This window comes from Mytilus trossulus, chromosome 3, assembly GCF_036588685.1.
Source record: "Mytilus trossulus isolate FHL-02 chromosome 3, PNRI_Mtr1.1.1.hap1, whole genome shotgun sequence".
Classification (NCBI taxonomy): Eukaryota; Metazoa; Mollusca; class Bivalvia; order Mytilida; family Mytilidae; genus Mytilus; species Mytilus trossulus.
In genome coordinates this window covers 85,896,480-85,911,251 of record NC_086375.1, presented here as the reverse complement: position 1 = coordinate 85,911,251, position 14,772 = coordinate 85,896,480, and the positions used below count along the sequence as shown (strand labels likewise).

The window sequence follows — 14,772 nt, the reverse complement described above, 5'->3', positions numbered from 1 at the left end:
TAATACACAAAACTTCCATTTTATCCCTAGTTTTTTTTAAATTTCATCCATGTTTGTTGATAGGCGCTATCATCGGACACATTTTAAATCTATATATAACCAATGATGATGGTGACCAAGTTTGGTGTCTTCAATTGGCCAAGTAGTTTCAAAGGATAGATTTTTGCAAAAGTCAACGGACGACGACGGACACCTTGATTGTGATACCCATTCGGTTTAGGTGAGCTAAAAAAAACGTAAGACTCAATTATCTTTTTTTTTCTCCAAAAATTATGAACTGTTTTTATAAAAAAAAATTCTGCCCGAATTGTTATCAAGAGTGTGATATCCCTTCGGTGTAGGTGAGCTAATATAAATACAGCAGCTAAGTAATATGTTAACAATTTTACTCTGTTGGTATAATAATATTGACATCGTACATCCGGATTGACTTTCTTGTTAATCTGAAAAAGCATCCACACAGACGAAAGGAAACATAGAAGCTCACAAAACTTAACAAAGAAGGCATACGGATAAGAGTTTCAAATCCCATCGAAACCCGTAAGACTCATTTATCTTTTTTCTTTCAAAAATAATGATCTGTTTTTATATATTTTTTCAGCCCAGAATTGTTATAAAGATTGCAATACTTAACAGTATCTAAAGCTGAAATATTGTAAGATTGGATGGATATAAACGCATATAAAGAAATAAGTCGAAATAAAAAAAAAGAACGCATATGAAAGAAACAAAGAAAATTTGATTTAATCTTTCCCTCTTTCGAAACATAAACAAAGAAAATGCATACAACTGCAGCACTATAAATGTTTAAGCTACAATATATTTAAACTTTCTACTTTAAAACGAAACTTGAAAGTGATACCATAATTTATCAAATGCATGTAAAGCAAATTTCAGGAAACGGGGGTCCGTATTCATTAACCCTTTTTTTTACATAAGAAAACTCTTCAAACCTCAGATTCGTTTGTTGGATTATGATTAAGTACAGTGAACTACGATAACAAAAAATCTTGTCAGATAATTTGTTAAATATGGACTTCGTACTGTTGTTCGTATTCATATCTCTTTTTCTTAGCAGAAACGTAGATAGACCAAATATAGCCAGTCACTCAAAATAGACTGCTCAAAATAATGCAAAGAGGAAACACTCTTTAGAAATGACACAGTTTTACCGAACATATAAGATAATTGTTGCAAAAGGATATAATTCAATGAAAAGACTAGGAAGGTTATGTGTAATAATTTCAGTTCTACTTATTTATTCTCTCTTTGTTTTTGTAAAATTTTCAGGTATTCGACTACTTATATATCAATCATTGGCCTTCAATTGTTTAGGTATACGAGTTCAAGAGTTTGGGTATAACCCAAGTAAAGTACTCCGGATACACAAATTAGAAGCTATTATTTTCCTCTTACAATGATAAAGAAAGATTCATTAGGGCTTCAAACGAACATACAGGATATAAATCAATTATTAAGTAAAGTATATTATAAAGTCGCGTATTCTTAAAATAAATCATATCTATTGCGTAGAAATTTACTACTACGTTGCAAATGTCATTGATTCTCAAATGGGCTCTACCTTTGTACTTCCACAAACGAACATTTATGAAAATATTTATTATACTAAAATAAGGTCACTATCTGTGGGATTTAAAAACGCTTTGTCAAACATTTCATCTGATAATACTGTTTTATTTCCTTTTAGTACAAATTCCTTACCTACACACAGTAATTTGTACTTTATTGAAGATGGTTTTCCCATTCAGTAATAACTACCTACAAAGTGTAAGATGGGACTGTCGCGGAAAGAAATTTAATGCTTCCCTATCAACATTAAAAGTTACAACCTTTACAAATATATTAACATTTTAGATACACGTCATAAAGGTAAGAATTGTCTTATGTTGTATTTAATCAAAAGTTTAAAAAAAAAAGGGATAGCAGGGTCGATTTCCTAGCAATTTATTTCGCAACAGCGGTAAAAACTATAGATTTTAAGTCAGGATTGTCTCAACCAATTTCCGAACTGTGTATCGACAGTTTCTTGTAAAATAAGTCTTCTTTCCGTTTTGTAAATTTGGAAAAATTGTGGTGAAAAAATATCTGTTAGTACTTGATTTCAACAAAAATTGACGTATAAATATGATATGCTATTCCACATTGTTTCTCGGTAGGTGTCACTTTTTAGTACAACAACTATGTTTTATTGAAAATTTTGTTCTTCTCTTCCATTTTGTAACTACGTTTGTAGTAAAATAAAAATTCATATTATAATTATTGGTATACTATGCACTTACAAATTGACCCCAAGTGTCAATATTATCAACATTCAAGCAGCACCTACATACGAAAGATATATGTCCTATATATACGATATTCCAGAGCTTGCATTTCCTATCATGCATTTTTTATAAAGAGTTGCTGCTCACAATGTAACCATTAAATCAAGAGTTCCAAGCAGTTAAGTTGAAAAAATCCCTTCGAAAATTAAACAGACACTAATGACGAGTTGGTTGATCTTTATGGAGTTTCTAGTTCATGCATGACTATATGTGACCAGCCACGACATATCAAGGCTTATGGAGGTAAAACGTCATTGTGAGAAAATCGCCGTTAACTATATGTGACTAGCCATTTCTAGGCTTAGTTGGGTACATTGTCTAAAATTTGATTTTTGTATATTTATCTGAAATATTCCGAAACAAAACTCTCTGTCATGTTATTATGACATATTTGTTGTAATAGCAATGAAACGAGTCATTTCGAATACCGGTATGAAAATGAGACTGTTCTATGACGACTTTTATTTATTGAAGCCACTAATTCATAAAACACAAAATTATTGTATTTATCGGCTTTTAGTGATGTTGAATAGCGTATTTGAATAAAATTTCAAAGACTTAAATTTACTGCAATGCAAACAATTCTTAGCTCTATTTTAGAACATGTAATTTAAACTTGTTGAAATGAAGTTAGTTTGAAATTTGTCAAAGTAAGCTTTAAGAATTCCTTTTTTTTTTAATTTAGATTTATTATGCATGTCTCTATACATATTGAGCGACGCGTAACAGTTTATAAGTAGGTATTCTCATATACTAATTTGATACGGTGCATTTATTATGGATATATTTCAGACTTCATTTATGAAAGAAACACTTTAGAGCAGAGCAGTATTTGTTTGTTTGTAGCTCTATTTCAGAACATTTAATTTAAACTTGTTCAAATGAAGTTAGTTTAAAATTTATCAAAGTAAGCTTTAAGAATTCCTTTTTTTAATTTAGATTTATTATACATAGTAAGCGACGCGTAACAGTTTACAAGTAGGTGTTCTCATATATTAATTTGATACGGTGCATTTATTATGGATATATTTCAGACTTCATTTATGAAAGGAAATCTATAAAGCAGAAATTTGATTTTTTTTGTATCAATTTAAAATGTAGATTCAAATATTTTTCACTTCACACGATAAAGTAAAACTTATATATGATGTATAGTTCGGCGTCCGCAAAAAAGAAGCCAACGAAAGTGTTTATCTTTTCTTCACATACGTATTTCATTGAATCTCGATATTTATCATGTTTATAATTTTTTTAACAATGACGTTCTACCTCCATAAGCCTGCAAATGTCATGGCGGGTCACATATGTGTCAATCGTCACAACCACAATCCTATCCTATTTTACTTCCAATTAAACTTTTCTCTAGATTTGTACTTACATGAGCAAACCGACGGGTGTCACGTGTGAAACAGAATCAGCTTACTCTTCTTGAGCATATTTAAAGGGGGTTCAATAAATAAAGGCAACAGTATTATACTGCTTTTCTATCCTCTTTTTCCTGCATCATTGTAAGTGCTCTGTTTTATTTTCTCCATGTCTGTGTTGTTAATACCGATGTCAATTGTACATTTTAAAATTTTAAATTGTCACAGTCTTTCAAGTTTAAGAGTTAGAACGTTTACCTGACCTATGTATTTGTTTGTTTTTGTACCTCATTTGTTTACACAACATATATATTCATCAGGAAAGGTTATGTCGGTGTCAGATTTATGTGATACGATTGACAACAGCGAAGAAGACGATGGATTTGAAGAAACAGCTGTTTTAAGACGACCATTGGGATCCAACAAAGGACGAGTGATATCATCAAGAGATAGTATTGTGTACAAGTATGAGACTCTCTGTCACTGTGAAGAGGAATGCCGTTGTCATGTTCAGCAGAATTTACGGGAGAGTACCGCTGTAAGATTTTTTTTTTTTTGCCTCACACGAACTCATTGTATGAATATACTATACCAAATAACTTATCAGTAATAACTGTTCTAATCTGCAAAATTTAGAGCATTAAAAAGAAATTCAGGCAGGCATAAATATGCCAACCCTTTTTTTTTACCAACAATGCTTCAAGAGCCTCACAACGAACTGTACGTGTAAACATCGACAAGACAAATTTTACCAAATACACATTTACAGACAATGGAAAATGCAAAAATAACATTCGTTTATAAGGATTACAATGCCAGACAAACTCAAATTATTATAGATATATAGATATATATATATACATGTATACACCTTGTACATTATGTATCAGTATTGTTAAAACTTGTGACACAAGAAGAAGGCCATTTGTTCAGCCGAAATATTTGTCAACACGATTTTATAACAACATTTTCGTTTAATTACAAATTATATCAGTTCCGTTGTGCAAATCTTTAGACTGATATATATATATATATATATACAACTCGTCTAAACATCAACCCAACAATGTTAGATCTGTAAATTTGCTTTCGCAAATTTTTGGTTCTTCCCTCGCCGGGACTCGAACCCATGCTACTGTGATATCGTGACACCAAATCGCCTGCACTGCAGCCGTCCCGCTAGACCACACGATCACCTGGGCTCTCAAATATAGATTACTAATAAATCCAACATTTCCGGTATGAATAGTTTTAATTCACTAGTACTTTCATGTTTAAATAACAATCTTCAGGTGAAACTATACATGATTAACGTAATTTAACTATGTAACGGTAGGTGTGTATGTAACGTCATAGTTGTCGTTGAGTATATAAAGGGAGATAAATCGTATTACACTTAGTCTATATATATATATATAGAAATATGGAGCGTCATTATATAGACTAAGTGTAATACGATTTATCTCCCTTTATATACTCAACGACAACTATGACGTTACATACCTACCGTTACATAGTTACGTTAATCATGTATAGTTTCACCTGAAGATTGTTATTTAAACATGAAAGTACTAGTGAATTAAAACTATTCATACCGGAAATGTTGGCTTTATTAGTAATCTATATATATTTCTATACACAAGAACATTTATTATAGTGATCTTTATATATATACATGTATATATATATATAAAATGACTGAATAAATAGTCAACGATGGATCATGTAATATGATTCTGTACACTACAAAATATATTATATAACAAGTCAAAAATGGTACAACATCACCATAAAATAACTATAAAATATACAAATATTAGATATTTCGGATAACAGATATCTTCTTCGGTAATTGCACGATGACAAATGAATCATGTCAATTCAAATTGAGACTCTATCAAAATCTTGATTTATACAATTTAAACGAACGCTGGAACAATTTTAAAATTTCCAAACACACCGCAAAGACTACAGAAATATGCCAAAAATAAAAATAGTTATTTACGATGTGAAATGGCACAACTCTAGATTTCCAAAGGTTGTGACAGTTGAGATGTTATAACTGCATTGAGGGCAGTCCTCAAACAAAAAATTCAAAAATGTCCTAACCGACCTCATTATACAAAACTTATTTTTTCAATCGTTATTAGACTGCTATTCGTTTGGGAGGCTTAAATATGTAGTTTCTGTTGTAATTGCCCTACCGTTGTCTCATTTATACCATCCTGGATCGGTTAGGACTTTTTTGAATTTTTTGTTTGAGGACATTTGTCATCGTGCAATTACCGAAGAAGGGTATATGTTATCCGAAATATCTAATATTTGTATATTTTATAGTTATTTTATTTGTGATGTTGTACCCTTTTTGACTTGTTTTATATATATATATATATACAACTCGTTTAAAAATCAACCCAACAATGTTAGATCTGTAAATATATATAAAATACCCCTCATAATACCATGCAGATAATGAAAATCATTCGATTATCACATTACATAGAACTGTCTTATGATCCCGTAATTTTGAATTTAAATTTAATTTAATTTATATCAATGACGTTTTCATATAAAATGTGTTTCGAGCAAAGCCAACATCCCAATTAAAGAAAGTCCCCTTATAATAATTAAAATATTGAGAATAAACTCATCATAGATACCAGGACTAAGTTTTGTATATACGCCAGACGCGCGTTTCGTCTACAAAAGACTCATCAGTGACGCTCGATACTAAAAAAAGTTAAAAAGGCCAAAAAAAGTACGAAGTTGAAGAGCATGGAGGACAAAAATTCCTTAAAGTTTAGCCAAATACAGATAACGTAATTCTATGCCTGAGGTAGCATGAGACGTGCTTTCTTCATATGAGAAAGGAAATGAATACATACGTTTATTGTGTTTCACATTGATTTTACATTTTTTGTGTTTTAATTGTGTTTTAAATACCTTGTCATCTTACAAATGACTTGATTATATAACCTTCCAACTTAAATAAACAATTTAAGCATTAGGGAAGTTTTCATAATACAAAATACCAAATACAAATCTGGTTGTTCCTGATTTAGGTTAATGTTAAAGACATGATCACATTTTATAACACCTGCAACGATTAAGTACTACTGTATTTTTTGTTTTGTTTGATAAAATGACAACAGACACAAGTAAATAGAAGAACATTTTAGGTTGTATTGTTTAGAAAAAATAAATAATAATAGAAATAAACATGTTATTATTACAAGACTTTATCTGTTTTATTTAAAAAATATTTATCGTAAAAAAACACTTTGAAGAGACCTTGACGGGATTAATTAGATCCAACACAATAAGTTGTGTTATGCCCGTTCGTCTCTACTCGCATTTTTTTTCTCTTGAATGTAAATATACTTTGACCGATAATGGTTTATTTTTACAAATTTGTATGAGAAAGTTGTCTCATTGGCACTCATACTACATCTTTTGATATCTATTTGATTGATTGATTGATTGAACATTTACACAAAGTTAGTCTATTTACCCACAAGTGTAAAGAGGCGAGCCAGCGTGTTAATTTATACGTTGTGTTCTGACCGTTCTAACAAATGATCCTATTCTATTAAGATGGAAGTTATGGACACCACTACCAGAAGATCCGTTATTGATTTTATGGTAAAAGAAGATGTCGTAAAAGGTGGAATGAATCTTCGTTCGAACGATTACGGACATTATATAGAAATCACAGATACCCGTAATAAATACCCGTCCAACATGGCATTGCGGTTAGTATAACTTATCAGAAAGGAGTATATTGTATCTGCAGTTAATTATTTGTTGAGGCAACATTAAATTATATATTATTTCTTTTCATATTTGTATTTTTTGTGTCGTGAATGCTGCCGAAAAAGAAAAAAACAAAAAACAAAAATTCCGAACCCTTAGGAGATTCATAACGGAATTTCATAATAAAATAGCAAAAACTTAATTTTAAACATGTCAAACGAATGGATAACAATTGTCATTTTCCTGACTCGGCACAGACATTTTCTTATGTAGAAAATTATGGATTAAAGCTTCGCTGGTATTAATAGTTATCCAAAACCTCTCACTTTTAAGACAGTCACATAAAATTCCAATATATTGACAATGATGTGTGAACAAAACAAGCAGACATATTAGGTAAACATGTCAAAAATGAGTGCATAGCAGTCGAGTTAGGTTGTATTGATTACTGATTTCTTCTTGCTAACTGACATTCATGCTTTTATGATTTAGTTTAGATTAATATACTTACAGCAATACAGACAACATTCTCGGTATTAACAATCAAGCAGTTGATCAGTATCATCACAATATTGTCTTGGAAATGTTCCGAAATATCATTCAGGCTTCAACGGAAGAACCACTTAGTTTGGTACGTATAACTATAGGTTGATGTTTTTGGATGTAAAAATAATCTATAAAAATTAAGAATGGAAACGGTAAATGTGTCAAAGAGACAAAAGCCCAACCGAAGATCAGGAGAGCAACCAGATAACTGTTTAAACAATATAAAGGTAATCTATGCTAGTTATTTCTTTTTATAATCATATTACATTTTCAATATATCAATCTAAACCAGTGATATATGACTTCTTTCCAAACGTTTGAAATAACGAATTGGAGAAAGACGTACAGCATACGTGTAACGTATTTATTATTCGATGCGCTACGCACTAAACAGTTCCAATCATCGAGGTTAAAAATATTATAAATAGTTCCGTTATGTAGATAATTAAACCAAAGGGCTCATTGAAGTGTTTGTTTCTTTAAAAAAAAACACATACTGCATTGTCTTTTCGTTCTTAAAATTCGTAATTTGTCAAATAATCGTAATAATAAAATCATGAATGGGAAATGGAATTAAAAGTATTAGACATATTTACAATTTTGGTATTAAGCCTAGATTGGTCTCCGAAATAAACCAAGATCTGTATTAGAACAAACTTCTGACATCAAGAAACACTCACTTTTAATTATGACTTTCGTATTTTGAAGCGTGCGTGATAAATATTTATAGAAATTGGTGTTGTTTATGAAGGATAGATTTGCATACAAGTGAAAAGACGTCTATTTAAATTCTAAAATATACTGTCGTCAATTGGAATGTTCTGTTTCTACAACGAATCGCCGAGTGCACTGTAGTTGGTAGAATACGACCATTACTGTTCGGACGTTCAATATTTTAGAAAAAAGAAAACATTATTCTTGAAAAGATTACATGCCTACTTTGAGAACACGTCTTTATTGTTCTTGTGTTTTTTTTATATTTTGTGCTGTTTAGATAGTGGAAAGACAAGAAGAAAATGGAAATAAAGACATAATAGAAATTGAAGTAAAAGTTGAAGTCGAATTTCAATGTAAGTATAAATTAAATGTTGTTACTTCATTGTATTTTATGTATACGTACTTACTTACTTGTGTGTTTAAAAATGAAAGTTTATTTGCTATTACATATTTGACAATTAAATTGATAATTGTTAATACACATGTCTATTTTTTCTTAAAACAGACGAACCTATAGTAAAAGTTGAGGCAAATGTGTGTCATTCCGCATCATACGACCTCAACATAAAATGTGTTCGGTATCTTGAATGCGTTGACTGTCGTATACACAATGGCGGGAAAACTAATTACTACGTAACGACAGATAAAATTGATAACATACATATGAGACCTCTAAAACATTCGGATGAAAAGAAAAGTAAGTATTTAACAATTACAAACAATTTATGTGAATTAAACTATGACTGAAATTAAAGCCATAAAAAGGAAAAGATGACTAATATCAGCATATTGTAGATAAACTTAAGACATTGTAGGTAGTAGAAAAGTATCTGTATCCTTTCTTAACTTCTATTTGTTTCTATTGGGATACCATTTATATCATGATTTGATATAAGGGTAAGTAAGATCCTTATTGACAAAAAACAAAGAAATCTTATGAATGATGTCCTTACTGTATATAGATATACAAATGGGTGTGATTGACAATGAGAAAACTCTCCACAAACGAGAAAATACGACAGAGATTAATAAAACAACAATAAACGAACTAGGTGATAAAGCATTACAATAAAATCAACGGTACCAATTTTGTTGCACCAGATGCGCATTTCGACAAAACATGTCTCTTCAGTGATGCTCGTGGCCAAAATATTTGAAATCCAAAGCTGATATAAAGAATGAAGAGCTATAATCCAAAAGGTCCAAAAAGTAGAGTCAAATTCTAGAAAGGAATCAGAGCTTTGCATGAGGGAGATACATTCCTTAATTTATAATAATTTCTAAAATTTTGTAAGAGCAAATTTAATAACACAAAAAATCCACATTTTCATGCCAGTACAAATTACGACTTTCTTTTTTTAATTTAGTTTCGAAGAAATTTGCTTGAATGTTTATTGTCCTAAGCAAAAATAAATCTTTGTCTACGCCGTCAAATTTTGTTTCATTTCAAAAATGTTTTTATTTCTATATTTAATTTTCAAATCTTTATCTATATTAGTCCAGTCGATTTGTGAAACAATTGGTCAGATTGTGGTAAAAGCATCAAATTTTGCAGGGTGCTAGTTGAGGCCATAACTAACATTTATAGCTATGGACCCAATTCAGAAAATCAATATGACGGCTTTGGGCGGCCATTTTGAAATCATGTCCAAAAAATTAATAAAAAGTATTAGAACAAATTTCCAATATATCATTATTCGCTATCCTAAATTGTTTTTTGAAATATTACTAAGTTTAATTGGCATTTACAACTAGTTTTGCTAATCATTTATTTATGACTGTTGCTATTCATAAAGGATGTATTCACCAAGTGCTCAAATAAGGCATGCATATGTTAAAAAATAAACGTATGTAAAGAAATACGTAAATTCTTTTAATTGCAGTTTAGCATGTAGGGCGTAGTTACTTTTTTACACCCAAAAGTGCGTATAAACAATATGAGTTATGACCACTGTATGTTGAAAAGGAAAAATACGTAATAATTAAAAAAAAAAAAAAAAAAAAAAAAAACTTGGGCTGAAAACTCATAAATAAATAGACTGGAAAAAATTCCAAGGCCAATAGACTGGAAAAAATTCCAATGCCAAGGAAAATACAAAAAGAATACGTCATTTTTTGAAAGCATACAGCTAAACCAAGTTGATGAAGGCCATGTAATTATACCAAACAATATACATTGTCAGTTTTTAAGAAATATGATTGTGAATGACTTTTTGTTTCCCTTTTTTTAATTGTCAATTGAGCTGTGAACTGATGAAAACATAATAAAAAAAAGAATTTTATTATCTTCAGATATTTTTAAATGTTACAAGTTTCACGGCCTTTGTGTACAGCGTGGCAGACGACCGATTCCAATGTTCATCGGTGTTTTCAAGTCCTACGAAGACAACGAATTTGTAATGGCTTCAAGCAAGACAACTCTTTCCCTTATTGTACGTAGTTTTGGGGGCATATTTGTTGTAAAACTAATATTATTTTGTTAGCATTGAAATTTTTAAAAAATAATTCAAATTCAAATTCAAATATTTATTGTCATATAAACTCTGAACAATAAGTTTGTGACAGATAATGTAAACATACACAAAATACATCTAACAATAATCTAGATTTGACGTTCAGTTGCGCATTTATGGACTTGATGATTTTGATATGTAATCAAAAAGAGCAATAACCTTCCCAAAGAGTTTTCAAGGGTCAAATACCAACTTCCGTCTGTTTTTTTTTCTTCTTCTGAAATTCCTTTAATTGCATGTGGATATATATTTCGTAGACAAAGACATTCTTCTAGTTACGTTAAGCGAATCAGTCAAATTTAAGACATTTAAAATATTTCAAAAGAAAACTATAGTCTCTTTAAAAGTAAAAAGTAGCAAAATGTAAATTAACAAAAAATACAAAAATCCAAGGAAAATTCTAAACGGAAAGTCTTTAGGCAAATGGCAAAACCGAAAGCTCAAACACACCAAACAAAAGGATAACAACTGTCATGTTGTTAAACCTGGTTTAATAGCTAGTTAAAGCTCTTACTTGAACGACAGTTGCATAAAACTCACCTTTAGGGATTAACATCGAACTTTATGATAGAGAATAACTGTGTCCGAGTAAAATCGAACCGTTTATTGAATACAATATCAATCACGATCTCAATCACCGTAACTATATAAGAAGAACGCACGATACAGACTACTTACATAATGAGTGTTTGAATGTAGCTAAATCAAAGCATGAGGATTTTCAATTGACAAAATGATCTTATCCTTAATTGTTAGTGAAAAATCAACATATTGTGAAAAAATAAGATACATCATATTGGGATATACTAAGTATACAAGATATAGATAGAAATATAACTACACAAGCAGAACAAAAAAGTAACAAACACATTATAAAAATTAATTTCAATATTTAAGTCAAGATATAACACACACTTCATTGTATGTGTATGAAATTTAACTTAAAATTCATTGGGGCAATAGTTTTCAACATACCATCAAGTATAGCATAATCAAATGATGACGTCTTGTTAATAACTAGATTCCTATATTCTTCTTCGGACAAAATCAAATGAAATCTAGTTCATCAGAAAAAGCAAATCAAGTCGTTAAATAGAAATATCAAATGTTTGTTGATAAAAAAAGTTAAAAATATGTTGTCAGTTGAAAAAATTATCATCTTAATGATGTTATTTTGGAAAGTTTTACTAGAACCAACTTTATCTAAAGCGACAAAGATACGCAAAATAGGCCTTTTAAAACGAAGCATTTACCTGTTTTAAGCAATTGTAAGCATCAACACTTAATCTTGGTATTTTAAATTTCAGAAAGTAAAATGCTGTTATTTCTTATTCCATGTTTTGTTTTATATATTTAAAATTTTAGAATATTCCCACCAAACTTAACACAAATATCAGACAAATTACGAGGGCAGATCCTAGATTCTTCATTGTATCTAGAACAGGCAGTGGTCACTCATATTTTGAGTCCCTCCAACACAGAGGTAAATTTATGCCAAACATTTATTATCAAAGAAAATACTAAACACACACTGTCAGTTAATAATGTGGGTGTTTTTTTATATTAACGCATAATACATAGCTCGTGGTATACGAACTTTATTAATTTATCAAAAACTCTCTTGATGATATATCAGAAACGTTAAATATATTGACACAATTGTGACATTACATGTCGCTATCAGAGCAAGATTAGCTTCACTTTCAGGGGCACTAGTGTATCTTAGATAGGGACTTGGTTTTTAGTTTTGTTCTGCATTGCTTTGTAGGATGGTTTTGTTTGTTTCTTTTTAACTAAAATGTTTTGAATTTTCCTTTGATATTTTTCGCATCTTTTTAAAGATATAACTAACACAATCTAGAAGAATCTTTGCTTGCGTAGGCAGGTGTGTATAACATAAAAAGTTTTCTTATATTTAAAATCATCAAATTAATTAATCTAACTGTATATAATCAGTAGATGATACAAAAATATATTATATTATTTACTGTAAATAAAAATTCAGACTGTAGCATGTGGCAGTAGCCGTGAGAAATTATGAAAAATTGTGCGCTTTCTTTATATAGAGCTTTGTCGATTTATTGAGGAAATATATTTTAAAGATGTTAATACGATGACCGCACCAATATCCATGTTTAAGTTTTCTTATGATTTTTGTCTTCGAGGAAACTATCAGTCAGAGTTAAAATAATGCGGATTTATACAGCTATAGATATGGGCAAGCGTACTGCAAGGTTAACTGCTACTACGTTCAATTTTTAAGGGATTTGTTTTACACCCAAATCAAGAATGTATTTATATATATATGACATTTTATGTGTACTATACTCTAGAATCTTCGTCGACTTTGATATAATTTGCTTGTGTCGTAACTACTTTCTAATTATTTCTTATTGATTAACATTTTTTTAATTTCAGGCAGTTATTGGAAATTTAATGAAAACTCTTTAGGACTTGCACGACGATCAAATATGGAAGCAATGTCAAGTTATGACTCGCACTTCCGATTTGTCCCCGTTGACTAAATAGTGTAAAAAGACTTCTACAAATGTTACTGTCCGTAGTATAAAAACAATCATTTCTTTAAGATTATTTATACAACACACTTCACCCAAAGCTTCATTTCTAATTTCCAAAAGAGCAGGACTACGATATATGTCGAATAGTCAATGTGTAATGCAAGTACAAACTAAATCCAACATTTCAATGTTTATGTTTAGGTTTAACTGTTTGCCAATTAATGTAAAGCAACAAACAATCAATTTATAAATGTAAATTTCTCATTTTGAAATTGTTCTGTGGTTCTATTTTGTCATTATATCTTTTATCTTAAATCTTGATAGCATGACTTAGAAAACACATGGGTATCACGTCAATGAGACAGCAACAATAATAAATACACATATATGATCCATCTTTTAGAAGTGAAGCAAAATATACCATTCGGACAATCAAAAGTAGATGTTAAACTGATTCTGCGATGGCAAAATAAAACTTTCAAGTTAATTAGACACTACATACAACACTTAAGAGCAAGATGAAACCCCACTCCCGTAAAAAGAAATTAGAGCAAGAAGGAAAAGCAAATGAAATGTTAATATATATTTACCGGGTTTGTAATAAAATGAGCTACACGTCAGATGCCAAATGTGTAGCAGGATCCGCTTATCCTTCCGAGCACCTGAGATCCCCCCCCCCCCCCAGTTTTTTGTTGTTTCGTGTTGCTCGTGTTGCTCAGCCTGACGTTTTATATGTTGTTTCTCATCTACACTTATTCGTCTGTTTGTCTTTTTTATTTTTAACCGTGGCGTTATCATTTTTTTGCGATTTATTGTGCTCTACAAATATTGGTATTGTTGTGTTTAAACTAAATTGTGAGTCTTCTATGTTATTTTTGTTTTGTCGTGTAGTTTCACTTGCAGGATATAATTTCGAATTTATTATGCTAAAGATTTTTCCGAGTGTACGACATGCATGGCTGGATATACTGCTTGAAAACATAACTTCTGCCATTAAAAAAATATAAATGCATGT

The 14,772-nt window shown here is 30.4% G+C and overlaps 1 protein-coding gene across 2 annotated transcripts; it reads left to right on the top strand.

Moving 5' to 3' along the window:
• The first annotated feature begins 3,948 nt into the window (after window positions 1-3,948).
• Window positions 3,949-14,022, top strand: LOC134709801 (uncharacterized). Of its 2 annotated transcripts, XM_063569941.1 has the most exons (8): window positions 3,949-4,247; window positions 7,304-7,461; window positions 7,976-8,093; window positions 9,003-9,078; window positions 9,231-9,422; window positions 11,018-11,157; window positions 12,604-12,721; window positions 13,657-14,022. In XM_063569941.1, the coding sequence occupies exons 1-8, from the start codon at window positions 3,975-3,977 to the stop codon at window positions 13,761-13,763; spliced, it is 1,182 nt and encodes a 393-aa protein (XP_063426011.1). In that variant the 5' UTR covers window positions 3,949-3,974; the 3' UTR covers window positions 13,764-14,022. The 2 variants fall into 2 exon arrangements, with proteins under 2 accessions (XP_063426011.1, XP_063426012.1); XM_063569942.1 differs by lacking the exon at window positions 9,231-9,422 and having other exon boundaries at window positions 3,950-4,247.
• The last annotated feature ends 750 nt before the right edge of the window (window positions 14,023-14,772 follow it).